Source organism: Uloborus diversus, chromosome 2, assembly GCF_026930045.1.
Source record: "Uloborus diversus isolate 005 chromosome 2, Udiv.v.3.1, whole genome shotgun sequence".
Taxonomy (NCBI): domain Eukaryota; kingdom Metazoa; phylum Arthropoda; class Arachnida; order Araneae; family Uloboridae; genus Uloborus; species Uloborus diversus.
Window position 1 is genome coordinate 189,613,752 of NC_072732.1, and position 23,024 is coordinate 189,636,775.

Sequence of the window (23,024 nt, forward strand, 5' to 3'; positions counted from 1 at the left end):
ACAATCCATACAGATGCATCAAAAAGACCCAACACCCAACCCGTAAGAGCTACTGAGTCACTCCCCCCCCCCCCAAGAAAAGGGAGAGGGAGATGGAGAGAGATATTAAGTCTTCAAAACGAACACAACCCTTAAGCATTTCAATGCCACAGTCTGTGCAATGAACTTTTCCTGTCCCCCCCCCCCCCTTTTTTTTCATCAGCGCACTTGCAATTTCGAATATAGGACGTTAGTGTTTAAAAGGATATAGTTCAAAATTCAGGAAGCCTATCCTTAATAGAAATGTTTCATTCGGAAAACAAAATACCTTACTTTTTTTTGTAAATACAATATTTTTGTTCTGAAATTTTCAGTTTAAAAAGTATAGATTCCCTGTAGACGACAATTACGCGAAGCTAGAAACGAAAGGAAAGAACACAAAGACATTTTTACAAATTTAAATGCCCGCCAAATTTAGGATTGTCTCAATTGAAAGCGGTAGCGATCACCCCCGCGCTAAACTAAGCTTTGCTTTCGGGAAGGCATTCCGAAGTCTCTTCTCCTCATGAACGCACAATACAATGTTAAGCGGGGAATGCTTTTGGGGCAACTTTTCTTCGCTTCTTTTTCAGGAAGGGAATTAGAAGTTGTCCTTTAAATTTCGAGTTTCAAGGAATTCGAGTTTGAGAACAACATTTGTGTACCGGCATTTTAAGAATGACTAACACACTGTTCTCAAAAAAATTTAATTTCTTTCTTTTCGGCTTTAAATTTAGAAAAAATATTTTTTTCCCCTCTGCGATTTTGGCAAAGTTTTACAAAAAAACCAAGCATCTCTTTTTTTAATAAACATGTTTGTCTTTTTTTTTTTTAAAATTCTTGCAATTTGTACAGTTAAATTTATTCCAGATAATGATATCAATAACATTAATTTCAAATTAATGCTGCTATTTAAGCAGTTTAATGGATAAAAAAAAATCGAATTGGAAATACTCTTTGTATTAAGGGTAAGCGAATGTAAAATAGCGGGGAAACACTTAAGTGGATAAAACATTTGCTCGAAAGATTTTTTTTCGCTTATCAGAGCTTTTAATTTGCTTCCAAATAAATTGAGCCAAATATCGTAACTATTTTTGGTTTTAGTCCATAGACAAAATTGTAAACAAACTTTTAGCAAAACAATAAAATTTTATTCATCAAAACTCCACTTTATCTTTATCATTACTATTAATAAAGCTGAAAGTCTCTCTGTCTGTCAGGATCTCTTTCAGGATGTCTGTGACACGCATAGCGCCTAGACCGTTCGGCTGATTTTCATGATTTTGGCTCAAAGTTAGTTTGTAGCATGGGGGTGTGCACCTCGAAGCGATTTTTCGAAAATTCGATGTGGTTCTTTTTCTATTCCAATTTTAAGAACAAAAATGTCATAAGATGGACGAGTAAATTGTGAAATTATCATAACGTGGATCCGTAACATGGGCATTGGACACACGCCAATTGGCGACAAAATTCACCACACATTATTTGTAAATATACAGGCGAACCAAAAGACCTTTTAATTTTTCTATTACGGGCAAAGGCGTGTGGGTACCACTAGTTTAAAATAAAGCAATTGGTTTATCAAACCAGATCAAAACAAATGATGCATCACACAGCATTTTTTTTTTTTTTTTTTTCAAACTTTACTCCTAGTGATAGCCAGTAGCCAACTGCTTGATAGCCAGTTTCTACCTTGAAGATAAAGAAACACGCAGTCTAGTTTCATACTAGCTCTATGCTAGGACGCCATAGAGTTATAGATGGTACTCCACGAAAATGTACAGGGTGTCCGAAAAGTCCTTGACACATTTTAAAAATTCATAGAAAAGCAACAAATTGTGTCACAGTCGAACTCGCTTATAGCGAGCTCGCAGGGACCATCAAATTTGCTCGCTATAACCGAGTGCTCGTAAAAAGCGGGTTTGAGAAAAAAAATTATGAAAACTCATACATATTTATTTGATTTGTGTAAAGGAAGCGCGTTCTTCCACTAGTTATAGACTTATTTGATTAGTTTGTTCTTTTATTTATGTACATCAGAAAATAAGTTGATCATAGAAGAAAGTTACAAGTTTCTCTCCACATCATCGAGTTTGTAGAAGGCAGGGTTCGAAAATATCATGATATTTTCGAAAATATCGAAACTATTCACTATTTTTATATTATATCGGATATTTTGATATATATAAGATATTTTCAATCAGCACAAACTAAAGTCCTCAAAATAATAAATGCATCCTCAAATCACTCTTTACTTTTTTACATTATTATTACAATACGAAGACTTAAAATTCATGTTTCTCTCCTTATTTATATCTGATATTTCATTTTACATTTTTGTCAATTTTAATGAAGTTATTTAGCATTAGCTGTTTTACTCATTTTTCTTTTGTTAACTACTTTTACACAGTTATATGATTCAGAATTAAAAATATGCATTTGTTGGTGCACAGTCATTCGACATTTTCTTTTTTTTCTGACTAACGTTCAATACTTAATTAGGCATATTTAATGTGATTTAAAATTGTTACATTACTAATTATAAAAATGAATATAAAATTAAAAAGAAATATTATATTACTTTGCTGTATTAATACATCATAAAAATATAGGGCATAACTTTTTTATTATTTTTAATAATAAATGAACAATATTGCTATGATTAATACAATTTTGATATTGAAAATACCGAAGTTGAAAAAATAAATATCGAAAATATCAAAATATGATATTTTCAAATAAATATCGGATATATATCGTAATATATATCATGATATATATCAACTGATATCTATCGGTGAACCCTGGTAGAGGGTAATTTAGCTTCAATTTCTTCACTGGCGTCGTTATCATCGTTTCTATCTTTCTTTTTTTCCCCCATCTGCATTGCTTGAATTTCAGTTACAGTATCCTTGGAAGAGATAACATTGGCATCTATATTATATACAATTTTCAAATGCTTGTCTATAATAAATTTGAAAAATGTTCACTTGTTCTTAGGATTTTTGACACATCTATAACTTTAAGTAAACTTCTGAATAAGAAAAAAGATAATCAGAACTGGAAGTCAGGAGAAGTTTTATGAATTACAATAATATTACTCGCTTTAGCGGGGTCTGCTCGTTAAAAGCGAATTGTGCTCCTTTAGATTTAGCATCGTACTATACAAATGTTTCTGATTTCGTCACTAAATCCGGGTTCTGGTTAAATTAGGGCTCGTTATAAAGAAGTTTGACTGTATGAATTTGCGGTTTGCGCCTAAATAGTTCACAGGTTCAAGAATTTTTTATGAGATCATAATGAAATAATAGAAAAAGAAAAATTGGAATTATCTTATATAATTAAAAAATGAGCGTATGTATGTATGTACCTATGTATGTATGTAGTCATCTATGTATCTATGTCCAAGTTTCTTCGCCCGAACGACAGTGAACTGACCATCGAACCAGGTATCGATGGATAAGTAATATTCCCGTCTTTATATTTGGCTATTTAACATAATCCTTCGATAATAATTAGCGGAGATATCGATTGAAAGACTATTCATTCTGACACTTGGATTTCGACATAAAATCCCTGTTTTTCGAAGGCTTTCCCCCATTCAAATTATTCTTCAGTGCTTTAACTCAACTTTCCGTAAGAATGCTTTTATTGACATCTGTAGAGTGAAGAAAATCATTGAGGAGAACGATCGGTTACCGATTTGTTTTCCCGAATTTTAACAAATAAAATTCTGCATTTTGTTTTGAGGCTTTTCCTTTAATCGGGGTATTTAAAGTGTTTCCTTTTCCGTTATTTTTCTGCAATCTGCTGCAAAATTTTACTCCTCCCCCCCCCCCAAAAATTTTACTCCTCCCCCCCCCCCCAAAATTTTACTCCTCCCCCCCCCCCAAGTCTGATTGTTGAAAACGCGTCACTTGACATAACTTTTATTCTCGAGGTAGACCGTACAAAGCCGGTGACGGAGCTAATGCTTTTATTAAAATCTGTAGCGTGAAGAAAATCATTGAGAAAAATGATCTGTTGTCATTATTTTCTCGAATATTAACAAATAGAATTTTGGCTTTTGTTTTGATTCCTTTCCTGTAATCGGAGAATTTAAAATGTTTCATTTTTGGCTATTTTTCCGCTTATCGGTCGGAAAATTGGACAGTTTTTTTTTTGTTCAAGTATGATTGTTGAACACGCGTCACTTGACATAACTTTTACTCTCGAGGTAGGCCGTGTAAACCCGGCGATGCAGTTAGTGTTTAAGTAATTTCTGTATCGTCACAGTGAGAAAAACAAGCATCATGTGAGTAGTGTATTTATTTTTCTAAACATAAAGCAATACCTTTCATTATCAGAGTTCAGTGTGTGCACTGTATGTTGCTCGAACCACATCTAAACGGTCCTCAAATTCATCCCACGTCCACAATCGATACACACATTGAACACCAGGTATATATAAGGTATTGCTTTATGTTTAGGAAAATAAACTCCTCACATGACGTTTGTTTTTCTAACTCTGGCGATACTGCGATCACATATAATGGGGTTGTTTCCTTCAGTGAAAAGTAGTACTTTTAGTCACTGAAATTGATAGAGAAAGAAAAAAAAAAAAAAACATGGACCCAGAAAATTCTTTCATTTTCCGAACAGTTATTTTTTAATTAATTTTTTAAAATGTCCGATTTTTCAAGCAAGGCGTGGTCTAGATGACGTTACAAATGATGCTTTTTGCCATCTTTGTAACTCGTTTCCACGTTATGATAATCAAGAAGCGAATTAAGCCCTGGTTTCAAAGAAGCGAAATCACCGAGCTTTGACGTCGATACTCGGCGTGACGCTGAAATCAAAGTCAAGTGATTCCAGCGTGCCACTCACAACGCCGATCTTGCTCGGGCGCGCATGCGCAGAAGAATCAAGTTTTCCTCTCGGCGAGAAGCGACGCCGAAGATCGGCGATTCCCTCCTAGGAAACCAATGCTTTAAAGTTGCGCTCTACGCTTGCTATCAACCATATTGTTGCCAATACACGTGAGTAAAGATGCGAATTAAATATTTTGCTCTGTGAATGGCAACACAGAATGGCATTTCATCATTTGTGATGTCATCGGACAGAAGCATCAACATTAAAAGATCACCGATTTAAGTAATTTTTTAAAAAAATTTAAACTTAAACAAATTATTTAAAAAATGGTTAGAGCCTATGTTTTTAAGCATGTTCTTTCAGAAAAAAATATTTTTTAAATATTGCAAACAACCCCATTATACCTTCTTTTTTTTGTTGTTGTTTCTTTTTATAACGATGTCACAAAACATTCTTGAACCTACGAAGTTATGATGCAGACCGATATTCACACGAAAATGTGTTGCTTTTCTATGAATTTTTAATTTGTGCCAAGGACTTTTTGGACACAAAATATATCACATGTACCATTTTCTTAGTCGGATGTATTGCTATTTTAATTGCGCAGAAAAAAAAATTTTTAATGTTTTAACTAAGCTTTTTGTTTATTTGTCACTTAAATTCCAATGCAACTATAGTTTGGTTCTCGTAGATTAAAATCTAATGGATGAAGGTGGGAGCAATTTCATTTATTACAATAGGAAAAAAGGACGCCATTTTTACTATCGCACTACCAAAGCAGTTGACACTTTGTTAATATAATAATTCCTTACATAGGCGGCTGGTGCACCCAAAAAGTGAGGGGTCAAAAGAAAAATGTGAAGTTAGGGGGCGTGGCTTTTTAACTGTGTGTAGTGTGTGTAATTTTTGTTTTTTAAATTGGGCTACGTTACAGGTTTTTAACATTACTCATTCTTTGACCTCCAAAATTGTGGAATATGGCCTCAAAAATCGGGATGGATGACCACCGTAGACTTCTCCCTTCCAATTCAATGTTCAATTTTTATGAAATAAGATGAGTAAGTTCATTTGTTTGGAATTTTTAGTCTTTACTTTCGTGAAGTAAATCTTTCCGCTCAATAAAAAATAATTTTTTAATTGATCATTAATTTGTAACTCTGAGCCGGCTATGAATGCTCATTGTACTTTCCAAGCAGAAATGAGCTCGTCTAAGATCAGACACATGTTATCAGAATCATTCGACAATGCATACAGTGCTCTTACAACTTCTGTTTTCGATTGTTGAATTATATTCAATACAAGAAAAACAAAAAAGCCATTGCCGTATTCGCTATTTGCAACACTCTATGTGGTAAGGCTTGTCAGCAAACTTTTTTTTCAGCACATATCTTACAATGTCAAGGAATTATTTGAAGCAGACTGATCTGGATGACATCCAAGAACTTAATAGAAACATTAGGAATGATAGGCGAAATACAAACATTTACATTTGAGCGATTACTCATGGGGTCGCACAAAATTTAAGAAAGGTCTTTTTTTTTTTTTTTACTTTTTATCACCAATTTCTTTATCTCTGTATCTGCTCGCATGAGATTTTTTTTTAGCATTGAATTAGTACATGGGAAATTATAAAAGAGTGCTTTCAACCAATTGCTTGCCCATTACTGCTAATTTATACTCATTTTGCTTACACCAAAAATTCAAATATCCGTAGAGTCTCGGATATCCGCCCTTCGATTTATCGCCATTTTGGGTTATCCACTGTACTAGCAGCATTTACGTTTTTTTTTTGAATTTAAATAAATGCAACTAAAAGAGCTGAAAAATAATCTGCCGATAGCTTTCAGGTGTTAGTGTGTGTACGTGATCACTTACTTATATGTCTGTGACTGAGGGAATTTCTCTAATGGCAATAAGTAGATCAAGAAATATATTTTGTTCTGGAAACAGACAGATACAACAGACATAACAAGATATTTTTATGTTTATCTCATATTTAAATTGCAAATTAACTTTTTGAAAGAAGAACAATGAACTGCTTTTGACTATCGATAACGATATAAAATTACTTTAAACTAGTTTCTATGCCAATCACCACCCGTTATACAAGTACACTGTAGAACGAGCTTTTCTCGTAAACGACAGACAGTATTTCAAGTTTGTTTTTCATCCTTACCTTAATGAACAACATTCAAAAACAAGCCTATCTTGACAGGAAAAAATATGTTATTTCCAATGGTACTAACGAAGCTGCAGTGCGTTGAAAACATACTTTTCTTATGTAAAGGATTTTGGAACCAATTTGAACGACAATATCACTTACAAAATTAATATTTACGCACTGTTCCTGTGGTCCTTTAAAAACAAGTATTTTTACAATAATAGAGTTAGGAATTATATTTTTATCATTGAATTATATTTGCTCAGAATTTATGACACCCTGAAATCAAGAAAAAAATTTCCTCGACGCGCTTCGTCAAGAGTTTACATGCATGCTACACAAAAAACTAAACAGCCAAAACGCAATATACCAAACCGTGTAGACAGTCAAAAATATTTAATTTTCCAAAATTTCAGGCTTTCTGTTTGATAAATGTTTCTGCCCTTAGCCTAAAAGTGGCGAATTGTTACCACATAGTATTGCAAGCTCATATTTTCATCCTTATCTGAAAGATCAATAAAAAAAAATTTTTTGATTGAAAAAAACACGTTTTTTCTAATGGTACTAACGGCAAGAAGATGCAAACTGACCAACTTGAGCAACATCGCATTAAAATCAAGCAATTTTTCCTATAAAGAATATTGGTAGACAATTTGAATGAAAATATCTTTTACAAGATCAATATTTATGTTCTGCAATTGTAACACATTAAAAACAAGTATTTTTAACACGCTTTTATTAGCTTCACCTGTATGTATATATCTTGTAACGGAATCTTGCAGCTCAAATTTCGCCCACTTCCTGCGATCGGATTCTTTTAAAATTTGGCACGCGACCTCAGACCCGATGACAATGCAATATTCTATAATAAAATTAATTAATTAACTCTTTTAATTGTTATTTCCTCCAATTTTAATCAATATTTTGGAATAAATCCAACAATGTGAAAAAGGAAAATTTTTTAAAAATACATTAAAAAATGCTCCCAAAAATTATTTAAAAATATCTATAAAATCATTTAATTCTTCTGCATCAGACAAAATTAGTTCCAATGTTCCAAGGTAATTAGAACATGAAATATAATTGTTTTTAACTGCTTTTATGCCAAAATTTAGGTGAGCCTTCAATTGGAAATTCATTGCCGATCAGACCATTGTGGAACAAAACTTTTATTCAAATGCATCTCAAATTTTTAAAGTAATATAAATATGATTTCCGCAAACATACATGGATGACTCACAGTAACTTCCCATCGGGGTGCCCTTGTCTTAACTTTAAGATATTACCTTGCACTCGTTTTATAAATAATTTCGTCGTCTGATAATTCACCACTATAAGACTATGAAACAGAAAAATAAAATAATGGTTTAAAAAACTAAAAAATTTTCTTTCTTCTAAAAAATTAACTTTCGTAGCAAAATGAACTAAAAAGTGAAAAATAATCTTTGTATGATAGTAGTTGACCAATCACTTAATTTACTTAATTACCAATCACTTAATTAAAACCCAAAAGAGGAATTTGATTATTTTCACAAAAATACATGATTTTTCATTGCGATTCAAAAGTTTTTAAAAACATTTTTGCCCCTGCGGAAGAGGGGCATCAGGCCCAGGCCTAGGACGTCTGTGCGGTAATCAGGCCCTGCGTAATCCCCATATAATGCAAATAGTATTTATTTAATTTAATTTAAAATAAGACATAAGCTTCAGGGATGAATCCGTACATTTTGCCAGAAGCGAAAGCCAATGAGAAGTAGTTGAATATTGAGTTGGGACCAGCTTTACCTGAAAAGAAAAAAAAATCCCCTGAAAAACAGAACTGATATGCCGTTCCGGCATCAATTCACCCTGTACTACTCATTGGTAACCATATCAATGAAATTTTACGTTAAAGATAGAAAAAACCTCCCTTTAAACCTTCCTAACAGCAGAAATAATACGTTAACTAATGTAAACAAAGGATCGCCGGGTTATACTACAGCGCACTCTTGCGGGCAAGTCGGCGTCTTTGATCATTTGAGAAATGACTGAGCCTGATAAGACGCGCATCGAGTGAAGCCTTGCTTTGGCTCTCGTCAAGTACTCAATTTTAAATTGTAATCCACATTGCTTAAGGTAAGCCTTGAAATTAGTTTTTTACTTTTCATTAACAAAATTAACTTTATAATTGCTATTATTTTTCATGTTTTTTTGCAACAGCGTTGTTTACAATCGATTTTCATCATTCAAATAAGTTTTTTTTTTTGGTGTGAATATACATCTAAGTCAGGCGCAGAAAGAACAAGAGAGTGGCGTGAAGGCAAACGTGCGGATGAAGTGATGGTTCAGAATGTAAAAAAAAGAAAAGATAAAAGTTTCACTTCTATTGTGAGTTTTACGGCTTACATTTTTTAAAAATACTTATTTACCTGTTCAAAATCATTAAAATTTATTTTTCTCCACTCTTGTAGGCACAATTCATAGTGGTCATCATCCTGCAAATATATGCGACACACATGGGCTGTTATTCATCTTTTATAAGTTTCTACATGGTTACATTCTTGTGCATGTCATTTTTCATACTTTTTGGAAATTTTTACATACAGACCTACAACTTGAGCTGTAAAAATGGACCGAGAAGAAGTATTTTTCACATTGATTAAGAGTAATAAAACGTAACGGATCCATAATAATATCTTTTCAGTTTTCATCTAGAAAGAAAGAGACGTAGATGGATGCAAAGAATAAAATCGATATGAAAGTGAAATTTCTGATGTAAATAAAGGAGTTTATTTTTCTATTCTATTGTTTGTTGGCATTATTAACCTGTAAAGCTTACATCACAGGATATTATTTTTTGGGAAACTTTTTTTTTTTACTCTTTCTTCTGACTTGAGGGGATTCAAAATTTTGCTCTAGAATTCCAAACACAAAAACCTCAAACATGTCATTACTAGCTCCGCTACGGAGCAAGTTGAGACAAAATTATAGGTTACACAAAATTCACTTTTTGCCATGAAAATCGTTAATTATGCTCAAAGTAGTTTAATAAATGAAATTCAAAAATTAATATCTCACTAAATTTAAAATGAGGTCCAAATGAGACCCTCTATTACCAAAAATCAATCTAGCTCCGACTCTTGGAACTTTTAACCTTCGACTCCCGTCTCCGACTCCATTACCCCAAAATCAATCTGACTCCGACTCTTGGAATTTTTAACCTTCGACTCCCGACTCTGACTCCATTACCCCAAAATCAATCTGACTCCGACTCTTGGATCTTTTAACCTTCGACTCCCGTCTCCGACTCCATTACCCCAAAATCAATCTGACTCCGACTCTTGGAACTTTTAACCTTCGACTCCCGTCTCCGACTCCATTACCCCAAAATCAATCTGACTCCGACTCTTGGAATTTTTAACCTTCGACTCCCGACTCTGACTCCATTACCCCAAAACCAACCTGATTACGGCTCTTCGACTCTCAGTCTGTAGCGAGTGGCAAGTCGGACACATGAATCGTGTTATTTTCAAGGCGTTTCTTAATTTAGGTTAATCTGGATGACATGCACAACCTTTATTTGCACAGTGCGAAAAACACACGATTGACGCAGGTGCGTATTGTTCTCTGTGATTTCACAAGACAGTCTGTTCTTGAAACAACATCTATTCTTTATCAAAGCCTTTAAGTAAGATTTTCAGAAACATTGAAGGATAAAATGAGTATGTGGGAACATATAAAGAAGGATTTCCAATCGGGAGGTATTGTACTTATTTTTATTTTAGATCAAGAGATGGTACTTTTTTTACCCGAAATTGTCCATAAACTAAACAATTAGTGCAATGAAAAAATGTTTGAAAAGTCATGTTTACGTGTGTACTAAGTTTGTTCCTGGTGTTTGAATATTTATTATTAAACAAAAAAAAAAAAAAAATTAAGACGGGTGTTTCAGTCAAAAAAAATATCTATATTTGATCATAGGCAGTTGAAAAAAGAGAAACATTCTCTATAACATAGGTTTGTTTTGATTAAATAGTGGCGTGGAAGCCATAAAGATGACGTCACTGCTCCGCCTACCACCCCCAAACAGTTTCTTTCTTTCTATTTTTTTTTTCTTTTTTTTTGAAAGTGACAGTACGTGATATTTTTAAATATTGTTCACAAAACATTTACATGATGACAGGCTCACTAGTTTGTTTTTTTAAGTCTAAATTAAAAGTATGGGAATGTGAGGCAAAGTGAAATGGTTAAGATGACTGAGTTCTTTTAAAATGAACAAATCGGAAATTTGTTTTGAAAATTACTGTAGACAAAGGAAGAACATTGTATTTTGTAATAAAACTTGCGTTGAAAGAATATTTCTGTTCTTGGCAGTAAATTTAAGTCTTCAAAAAAAAAAAAAAGTGGAAAATTTTCACTTTTTTTTTATGGGGCAAAGTGAAAAATAATTTTTTTTTCTCATGAAATATTTCCTATTCGATTAAAAAAATAATATTTTTGATCAAAAGAATCAGTAAATAAAAGGTTGAATGAAAAGATAATGAAACAATAAACGAATAATTACATGAATAAATCATTTAATATATGAAGAAAAAAATGGGATAGTAGAAGAATGAATGAATAAGAAAATGTGAATGAATGAATAAATATAAGTGAATTACTAAAGGAAAAAATGTAAATGAATTAATTAATAAATGAAAACATAAGTGATTTATATTAAATGATTGAGTAAATGAAACTAACTATTTCACTTTGCCACGCATAAACTTGACTAATTGTACAATTTATTAAAAATACAAACAAGCTTAATATTGACTAAACTACTATTGCATTGCATATTAGGAGGTCTCAATTAACATTTAAAATATTAAGAACAGGAACTTTACCATTTTATAGTAAAAAAAATAATTTTTGACTTAAACAAAATATTACAATATGAGGGATATTTTTTATAATTGCTTGTATTACCAAATGTTTTAACCTTCGGTGGTATTTTTTTCCTGACTGAAATAGACTACATATGGTACTATATAGTTAAAATAATACCAGATAGGTGGAGCTAAAAGCAGAGTAAATATTTCACCATTTCACTTTGCCCCATGTTCCCCTATATAGTTTGAAGCACAATATCGCCCTTAGACGTGCACAGGCTACTTTGAAAAAACGTCGTCAAGCATACTAAAAGAGACGGTTGCAAAAGTTTTTCCTGAAACACTTGATGCTAGAAAATATGCACCTGCACTATGTTCCTGTTTGCAGATTCTCTAGTGGTAAAGTGAGAAGTCAAAGGATTTTGAAAATACCTTCTTACTGCTTAAGTCGAAGTCAGGAAGACATCATTTATTTAATAGTGACTTATGAATTACAAAAGGTAATGAGGAAATACAAGAGAGGTAAACGTGCCGGACCAAATGATTTACTTGCGAACTTCTTTGTCCACATGGGAAATAGTGCACACCGCGCTATTTGGAAAACCCATTTTTTTCTGAGGAATTTTTTGTCAAAAAGGCACTTTGGGCTTCATTAAGCAAATGCATTTCCACTCGTTTATTTGTTTTACCTCAGACTCTTGTGCCTCATTTACAACTGCATGGGTTTTGCAAGGGCAATGATACTCACTCCCCAACACATAACATCACACTGCGATGTATGCCTGGTATTGCCTATAGTAAGCACACATCACACTGACGGCACTTTTCTTAAGCCAAATTGACAGTTAAAAACACATGCTCATTCATGTGTGAGTTGCGTAAGAAGCGTTATTGTCTAGTATATTTTTCCATCTTCTTTTATGCCTTGCTATTGCGTGTATACTGAGTTCGAGTAATTCTAGATTTAACTTTCAAGTGAACCTCTTTCCGAGATTTTTCCTCATTGTGTGGAAACCTGAGAACTTTAGGAAAATATTAAGTCCTTTTTAATCTACTTACCAGTAAAAGTACTGGGAAAAAGGCAGAAAAGAAGCATTAATTCATCTTTAAAATATCGTTAAAATCAAAGTATAAGTCAATAAATAAATAAAATAACTAAACAAATATTGTTTGCCACTCCCCCCTCCCCAATAACTTCTGAGTGAATAGTTCGATTTGAACATTTTTTCCATCACGGCGAGGACAACTCATTCCTATGCAACAATCGTCTCAACCCTCGTTTATCGCGGTTAATTCGTTCCAGATTTTACCGCGATAATTGAATTTCTGCAAAGTAGAATTCTGCATTTGCAAACCGAATATTTTCTTAATTAAAGCACATTAAACTTATGACAATTAAAAAAGGTTTTTAACCTAGTTAGAGGCCCTTAGACTTGAAACAGTACCCTTAGCCACCATTACATTTGTATTACTTAATATATTGCACAAAATATGAGAAAATGAGATATTAGATGTAACGGATATCCCTTTGTTAAAAAAAAAAAAGAATATTAGGAAATAAAATACACACTCACATCAGTGCCAGATTGAGGGAAATTTCCCCATTTTGGGGAAATTTGGTGCTCTCTGTGGAAATTTTGGGGAAATGGGTTTTGAGGGGAATTCTTCGGAGAAAAATTTTTTTCTTTGGGAAAACTTGGGGAAAAAAATTGTAATTAAATTTGCGTCTTGACATCTGGTAGTTACATTGTTTGTATCAAACAGGTTGGTTTAGCTTTGCTCAACTTTATGGAATTCACATTTCGTATTATGTGGAATATTATGCTACGGAATTGGCATTAATAGTTTTGTGTCAGTTACTAGTTGATACATGAAACAGGCAAAAATAGGTGTGATGAAGAATGTTCTTGCATAAATATATACAAAAATCATAGATTAAATGCACATACAGAAGTAGAGTAGTAAATGAGAGTAGAGAAAAAAATATTTGGTTATTTCTTATCTCTTGGTCAGGCGCTTGTATTTATGACTAGTGGCACCCGCAGGGCTTTGCCCGTATTAGAAAATTAAAAGGTATTTTGGTTTCCCTGTATATTTACAAATAATGCATGATGAATTTTTCGCCAATTGGCTTGTTCACGTTACAGTTCCACACTATGATAACTTGGTAGTTTAGTCGTCCATCTTATGATAATTTTTCTCAGGAAAATGTTCTTAAAATTAGAATAGAAAAAGAACAGTATCGAATTTTCGAAAAATCGTTTAAAGGTGTACACCCCATGCTACAAACGCGCGTCACAGAGATCCTGACAGAGAGAGAGAGAGATCTGGAGAGAGACTTTCAGCTTTGTTATTAGTAAAGAGAAAAAAAAGACAAAAAAAAGTGAAAATGGGAAGAAAAAAAAGTTGGGGAATTTTATAAGAAAATTTGGCTATTTGGGGAGAAAAAAATTTTTTCAAGAGACAAAAATATCAGAAGAAGTCGATTCATTTTATGAAAATATTAGTGGAAAAATAATTTTTGTGTTTGGGGAATTTTGATAAAAAACATCGCTTTTGGGGGAAAAGTTGGAAGGGAATTGGGGAAATCTGGATTTAACCATCTGGCAACACTGACTCACATGCAATTCTTTCTTACACACTACTACTCATGTATGAAAATAGCTCAACTTGTCTGATGATGAAGTAATTGCCAATTAGTGACCATATGTTACCCCGTTCTTCCTCTTCATTTATCCTCATTAAAAGTACTACGTACTTAAAAAGCTAGTACATTGTTAAACACCACTTACAGATGTATTAATCCCATAGTAATAATACAGTGATTTATATTTTCCATTTAGTCTTTAACGGTTAAAGTGAGATAGCGAATCTCTATACTTTCTTCGGCGATTTTATATCTCCACTCTCTCAACTCAACTAGTACAACTACAGCCCCTCAGAAGAACTTGCCGAGTGGTCTAAGCAATTGCTTCTCCCACTTGAGGCGGTGCGTCAAAACACCTTTGCTCCGGATGTACTTCCCCTCTTTCTGATGTAACATTTTTCATGTGTTTTTAATATGTAATGTGTACTGTAATAAAAAAACATATTATGCATAACGAAGGCAAGACACTCAGATTGTAGTCCTCATCAAAATAAACCCGTGCAATATGCACCAAAGGAAAGAAAGTCTACTAATTCGATTTTCATCTCTAACATGTTGCATTTGTTTTGCCTCGGTTCAAGGGACTGAGTTTCGCGACATGTACTTTCTTGACAGGAGTTTTTAGTTTTGCGAGAAAGATTTGACTGACGACGTTTCCGATTTCGCGTCATCATGTTACAGGCTGTTTATATAGCTGTGCTGTAGTTGACTTAAGTTCGCGCATTTTTGCCGAAGGTCAAGCACATGTAGCTTTAAGCCGAGCTATGTCCCTAAAGGGACTCATTTAAATTTTACGGGGTTCCTTGAATCAGAAAGGAATGGGCCCCAACTGTTAATCCTTCTATTCTGCTTTTGAATTTATGATTTGTCTTATATATGTATGGTTATAAAACTATTTCAACGGTGTCGTTGTTCAGTAGTACTTAATAACATTTTAAACTACTGGGCTTATACATTTTTCTTTTTATTTATTTATTTATTTATTTATTTTGGTTTTTACGCGGTCGGGTTTTTTGTTTTTATTTAAAAAATTTTTCTTTTGATTTGAAATGTTTTTCATTCAAATTTGAACAGTTCGAAAAAATTTAACATTAGCTTCTACGGGGAAATTTATAGCAAACACAGATCCCGCACCAAAAGACGGATTTGCATCAAACTTTGTTGGAAAAAGCCCTTGATGAAGATGTATAGAACATGTTCTTTTTTTTATTATTATTACTCAGCTATTTTAAGGGTATTTTTAACAAATTCGAAGATTTTCAACATTGACGCATACAGGAAAAGTATCAAAGTATCGAAATATTGTGGGAATCTTAAATATTTTCCTTATTTTTAGTCTCAAGAAGTAGGAATAAAAAGTTATTAATGAAATTCAAATGCCATCTTTTGTAGAGTTAACATTGGCGCGAGTAAGAGATAAATATGACTGTAACAAAATAAAATGAATTCAAAGCGCAAAGATTTTTTCCATGGCTACGGAGTCGAACTCTGACTCCTAGAATTTTAGGCCTTCAACTCCGACTCACTTACTATTTTTGACAGAAATAGACTTGGAGGGAAAATAACCGACTCCAACTCTCGGAATTTTAAAGTCTTCAACTTCTGATACCAACTCCTTTACAATAAAATCGGACCGGCTTTGACTCCAAAGCCCCGGTTTTTACTGTGAAATAATGTAGCAGAGATAGAAGGAAGACGGAGGGTGAGTTTACTATAAAATACGTAACTTAAATGACCATAGAGTATTTTTGCTTGTTTTCGTTTTTAGTTTTTTCTTACGACTTTGTTAGATTCTTCGGCTGGCACTTTTTATGGTGCCAATCGAAGGCGTTACTTCAAAATGCTATATATATATATATATATATATATATATATATATATATATATATATATATATATATATATATATATATATATATATATATATATATATATATATATATATATATATATATATAGCGAAAATATATTCAAAACGTTAAATTTATGGCAAAATCAAAATGTTAAAACATATATTGAAATAATAGTAATTATTTAATGCATGTCCAAAATTTTGGAGAAACAGGGTCGTAAAGCTTACAAATATATACCACTCAAATCTTGGTGTGTTTTAACGATTTTCTTTAAATGTTTGAATAAGAGGGTTAACAGAATGAAAAATCATTAAATAAGCTCTGTACTACAATAGAGGTGTAAATGAGGGCATCCCTTCCTAGTGGCTAAGTAGAGTACTGAAGACTGGCGACGAGACTGTAGATAGTGCCATTTACTGATATGAGATAGCAGAGAGCAGTTGGAAACATTATTTCAAGTAGTGTGGATGCAGCTTGAGTTGTTGTGTAAATTGGTGTTTTTTTAGACTGCAAACATTTTAGGGGTATGTGAAATCGTTTTCTTTTCATGTTCTTATGTTCAGTTAAAAATAATTTCACAATTACATCCGGAAATAGGAGATCTAAGGCAACTTTTTGAAGCACACCTTTAATCGGGCACGCTACCTATACCACATCTTAGTCAGTGCCCCATTAGTCTGTGCCCATAACTGTAGGTACCACATCTTTAAAAAAAAAAAAGGAAAAAATACATGTATTTCTCAAGCGAGGCAACTTGCATCTTTCGGGATGGAAAGTTCCTTGAAGCCACTCGGGAAGAGGTGTGAGTGAAATGCGTGCCCTACATTAAGCACAATCTAATTTTGCCAAATGTGGACACACTTAGATTGTGCGGAGCGGAAAGCGCAATTTCTGTAAATGATTTTTTTTCCCACTTAATAAATCAATTCTCTATTATTTTGTATAGATTTTTTTTTCATGCTTTTAAACTATTTTTGGTGACTTTTTTGATGGATGCCCATATTTACTTCCCATTTTTTCTGGTGCTGTTTTTAATGCTTTTTGAAATGAAATGTTTGATATTTATTATTGTTCCGCCTTCTCGCACATACGTACTTGCCGCAGTTGTTAATGAAAGACAAAAATTTGGAATTTTTCGAATTCAAAGTAACTTTAAATTAAAAGAGAGTGCCCATACTTACACCTTTTCCTGTATTATTAAAGTGAAAAACGAACGGAAAGAAAGCACATATTCTCAAGACAAGTGCGAAAATATTCTTTACTTGCGTTGGCTTTCATTTTAACCAAAAAGGCACGAAAGTAATTTTTTTTAATTCCCCAGCAAACTTGAGAAAAAAAACTAAAAAAAAAAAAACTTGTTTTAAATACAAATGTAAACCATTTATAACTAATTGTAACAATGCAATGACATGGAGAGAGCTAAAATATATTTTGAACGAAAAAAAGCCACTAATTTGGCATACTTATGTACACAACATCGTGCCATACGAAAAAAATATCCACATCCTACCCCTTCTATTTCGACTTTTTCAGCCACGGTAACACCTTTCTGAGAGGTGTAATTATATTGAGGAAAACGCCCATTCCGTTATCTCAAATAATATGGAAGATATACTTAATATCATCAAAAAAGAGCACAGACTTAGTGGTTGTTGTTGTCTTGTACCAGCTAGGCTGGTAATTACAGACTTAGTGTACTTTACGGTAGTGTCTTAAGAACTTTGTGGTCATCACTGCTTTTCCGGGATTTTTTCGCAATTATTCCGCAATGATAATGCATATTTTCATCATGATTGACATGATACAATGGCGTTAAAAATGAATCAAGATGTCCGAAAAACTCAAAGACGTTATCAAGGAAAATAGGATTTCTATATGTTACTAGCAAAAATACCCGGCGATGCCTGGGTTAGCAATAATTATGAGAAACAATCGTTACTTGCATTCGTTTTCTGTTTTAGGTGAAAGAACTTAAAACACACCTTTTTGACGTGATTTAAAATCTAGCTTGTTCCTTACTCATAAAACTAAAGTAGCAGTAATTAAAAAGAGCAAAATAGTACTCATTTAGAAACGAAAACACGAAATTTAAGCGTATACAAATTTGAAGAATTTCCGATATATGAAAATGGAGTCTTACCTCCTCTGTTTGTCTATTGAAGAACAAACTGTTTTTAAAAAAATGTTGCCGCGCGCCGTGATCCTCTTAAACTTTCTTATGTTATTTTGGAAAATTTTAATTATTGTGGGTTCTTGGTGCGATTTAAAATGTTACCGAATTTTCGGGAATCGTTTTGGGATACCTTGGATAATGCTTCCCCTCCTTACTTTGTAAAACGGTATGTTACTAATTTTTGTTAAAGAGATGTTGTCGCCATTTGGTCACAATAAAATGGCGCTAACAATTTCATCCGAAATGTTTCCAAAATAAGTAGTAAAATTTGGCGATGGTTTGAATTTGTGCACAAAGTCACATTAATGGAAGTTTTCGTGCTGTTTATGGATTTGCCTAATTTAGTTGCTGGATTATTTTACAGTAAAAAAAGTTTTTAAAGATTCTTTGATTGACGATATTTTGTTTACATGGTGAAAGTTGACAAACATTATTGCGTAGTCTTTGACTTCAAAAACCGCGACAGTTGAAAAAACTGCCAAATGCAACCGCTACTGAAATCTTTCTGCATAAATTTTGGCGAGGTTTCTGCTGTTAGATTGGATAATGATTAAGTGTTCAATCAGCACAAATAATAAAAAAAAACCCCATTAATTACGCTAAAGTTCCGTTCAAATGGAAAATAATCAGCCAAATCTAGTTATTATTAGTCAATCTTGGGGAAAAAACGTTACTTTAAGATTTGACTTGAGAAAAGCCTCAAACAGTCAGACGAAACACAAAAACATTCAACAATTCTAGCTATGAGCTGGGAGTTGAGATGATACACTAAATAATGAATTGGGTTACGGAAAGCCTTCGAACATGGAACAAAAAAAGCTCAAAACTCGTTTTTCATACAACTTAACTTTCTAACAGATGCCATCTTAAGCAGAAAAATAAGCGCTTTTGATGGACACATAATTTTAATATGTGCATGTATTTTTTCACCGTCATATTGGGGCATTTATGCGAAAATTTGGACAAATTAGAATAAAAAAGGAACTATCAATCGGATTTTTTTCGAACTGGTCTACAAACCTCCCCAGTACCAAAAGGAACAAACGGTGAAAGTTTCAGCCAAATCTGCCGGGTAGTTTCTGAGATCTTAGGGAACAAATTTACCAAACTCCAATTTTATATATATTGATTTGTGACGATTGTTGGATGATCAATCTAGAATTAATCAATTATTAATGTTTAATCATTTTAGATCCAGAAATCATGAACTGGGCTCTAATTAAGCCAGCTTATCTGCCATTCCTCATGTCCACCTCGTATCTGTTATTTGTGTATTTTCTGGGACCACATCTCATGAAACACAGGCGGCCATTCAAATTACGCATACTGATGATTTTTTACAACTTGGCAATAGTACTCGCCTATGCTAGATGTGCGATTAAAGTAAGTACTTGAATGTCAAATACACTAAGCGCAAAAAATACCCTCAAAATACTTCTGACATAAATCTTGCTGGCTCTTATATAAAATTACCCCCTGAATCAAAATATGACCACCAGTTTCCCCCCTCTCGTCCCACTTTCTTCAAAAGCATGAACATTTAGAGCAAATTCGGAGACTCATGGAGATATTCCCCCCTAAAATGTTTAAAAAAAAAAAAAACAACACCGATTTTTTTCCCCAAGGAGTGTGTTTTACAAATTTTCACTTGTTGTTTTTGCATAAAAACAAAGTATAGGACGAGCTCCAGGTGCGAAATTTTTTTCTCGGAGTAAAAAAAAAAAATTGAAAAAGTTCTGTGAAACCATCGCATTTTGCATAGTCAAAGTCACATCGCAGTTCTTCAGTAAATTTCTATTATTTTCCGAACTTGCTTCATATGTTCATGCTTTTGAACTTTGAACCTATCTAGCCTCTCAGAAGAGGGTTAATGGCCAACATAAGGCTCCCTTCCTCTCCAAATACAAATAATGGCTAAAAAAACTGTCAAAAACTGGGAAAAAAATGGGGGCTGGGCAATTTTTAAAAAATGGCACGCATTGCTCCTTGAAAACTGAAACGGAAGTTATAATTACTCTCGGAGTAAGGACACTGAATTGCTACCTGAGCAGAAATGTGAAGAACTTATTCCTTGAAGATTAATCAAGAAGGTTAGAATCATAGTGAAAAAACTATTGTAGCTAAAAAACGTTTCATTAATTTATAATTTTAGTTAAATTAAAGTTTTGTTTTTGATAAAAGCGTAATGAAATTGCAGCATTTGAATGTTATTTATCAGTTTTGCTTTCAAGAAACGTCGAAATATCACAACTGAAAGTCTCCCAAACTGCAGTCGAAGTGAGCTTTACAAAACTACCAACAACTAAGCCCCCCCCCCCCTTAGTTCGAATTTGAAAATGCTGCTGCACGTGCAAAAAAGACTTCTCAAAGGTGACTAAGAAAACTTCTCAGCAATTCGACTACTAGGGAGTTAAAGTAATGATTTCATTGATATCCGGCACTTCGACTATTTTGCGAGGTACAACGGATAACGAAACTACCTTAAGCGATCTAAAAATAAACGAACCTTTTAGTCACAGAATTTAAAAAAAGCTTGGTAATTTGTTTCAAAGCTAATATTTATTTAAAATAGGAACCAATTCAGGTAGGCGAACACCCTAAATATTTTTTCTTCAATATTCATTGCACCTTTCTAAAGTTTTACACGATTTATAAATCTGACATAAATAACACATTTTGACTACTTATTTGTTGAAAAAATAATTTTTGACAGGATTATTTTAATAAAAAAGTCATATATTTAGCAAAAACCTACCATTTCCTTAACACTTCCAGTGCATTCACCTTTTCATAATTTTTAAAAAAATTTGTGTCTATCTCTTCATTAGATACCAGAGAATGATATGATCCTCCAATTTGGATGTAAGAAACTAAAAACAGTTTCTATGGGTGAATGTTTGAAAATTTCCCCCAAAAAACGTGTTTTTTGCCCTTTAAGTTTTATTGATCTTTATTTCAAAATCACATATTGCATGTGCATCAACTTTTCGAGGTTTGTATCACAGCAATATGTTCAATTATCATTTTTGCAAAGTTTCAAATCTTTTAGAGTTAATATTTTTTTCGCTAGAGCTGTTGGCGTAAATGAAAACTTTGAAAACGTATTCATGAGAAAATCAAAGAAGCAAAATAAAATTTCAGTTTTAAGCAGTGCATATGAGTTTAATATATTTCTTCTAGTTTTCTCAATAATCCACCGATTTAAAAAACAATTGCAGATTTAAAAAGAAAAACACTAGGACTCTCTAAATTTCTCAAAATCTCAAAATGGACTTTTTTCGAAAATTAGGGTATTCACCTACCTTAATACATTACAACGTTTTCATGGTCCACCAATTTATCCATAGATTATTTTCAATTCGACTTTAGAAATGTTCTTCAGCACCTGTGTTATGACTGTTTGAATGACCGAAACAGCACCATAAAAACCTCTTTCATAGTAGTTTTCGGTTTCGGGAACAGAAAATGGATGTATTCTTAATCAACTCCGTATTCGCCAGATCTTCAGCCGTCAGTGATTGCAATACCGCTATACAGAATACCGAAATTTCGATTCATTTTGCATTTTCGTAATACCGGTATTTGCTGAGGTAAAAAAACCGGTATTTTCGGTATTAGCTACAAATAATAAATAGTTTTTAATTTTAGAGTTTTCAATTTAACTTGTTCAATATCTACTGCTATTCTAAATGTACATTTCTATTTCGATGAAACTTCCACAAAAATCAATCTATTGATGTACACAATATAATTCACAAAACTACAAGTTAATAGAATATCAATAAATAAAAGTTGCAGAACTATTACCAAATCATGTATTCATCACTATGTGGTGAGATCAATTGCATTTTCGAGCGATTATGTATCCACCATGTTTTTATTTTTACCAGTTCTTTGATCACTCATTTGCCCGTTTGGCAAAGTTAATTTTTAGTGTAATTAAGAATGTATTTGTGCCATGAATAATTTATGCCAGTCATCAGTTTCAGCAATACTTCATGATTATGTTTTTAAAAATATTTTTCTCAACTGTACTACTGTGTTTTAGAAAATATTTTCGTGTTAATATAACAAATGGGAATTTGTTGGTCAACGGCATTAGTGTGCTATGCTGTCTCGCTATTTAACTTCATGCATAACGACATAATATTTAGGAATTATATAGTGGCTGAAATGTTTACATAGAGGAAAGGCACAATCAACTGTAACATATTTTTCAGACACTTACACAACTGTAAAAATGTAGAAAAGAAAGCGAAAACGAATGCTAACAAAAGAACACATTTTGTTAAGTTCATCGTTAATTTCAAACCAGAGGTTTATTAAAAGGCGAACAAAAACCTATACTGATCAAGGAGAAATAGTTGAAGATGATGCTAAGATGGAAAAAGAATTGCCTCTCACAGATAAATTACAACTAGCTATAAATATTAATAATAATTATATTACACATAATACAAAAGACACACAC

At 32.9% G+C, this 23,024-nt stretch overlaps 1 protein-coding gene and 1 long non-coding RNA gene across 2 annotated transcripts in view; both read left to right on the forward strand.

Annotated features, from left to right (window-relative positions):
• Positions 1-9,810, forward strand: part of LOC129216221 (uncharacterized) — a 78,907-nt gene extending 69,097 nt beyond the window's left edge. Inside the window, exon 7 of the long non-coding RNA XR_008580176.1 lies at positions 9,481-9,810. This is a non-coding gene — a long non-coding RNA (uncharacterized LOC129216221). The remainder of the gene's footprint in view (positions 1-9,480) is intronic.
• Positions 9,811-10,661: 851 nt separating this feature from the next.
• Positions 10,662-23,024, forward strand: part of LOC129216220 (elongation of very long chain fatty acids protein 7-like) — a 35,035-nt gene continuing 22,672 nt past the window's right edge. Inside the window, exons 1-2 of the mRNA XM_054850418.1 lie at positions 10,662-10,770; positions 19,746-19,936. Of these exons, the coding sequence (XP_054706393.1) occupies positions 10,728-10,770; positions 19,746-19,936 (234 nt within the window). The 5' untranslated portion in view covers positions 10,662-10,727. The remainder of the gene's footprint in view (positions 10,771-19,745; positions 19,937-23,024) is intronic.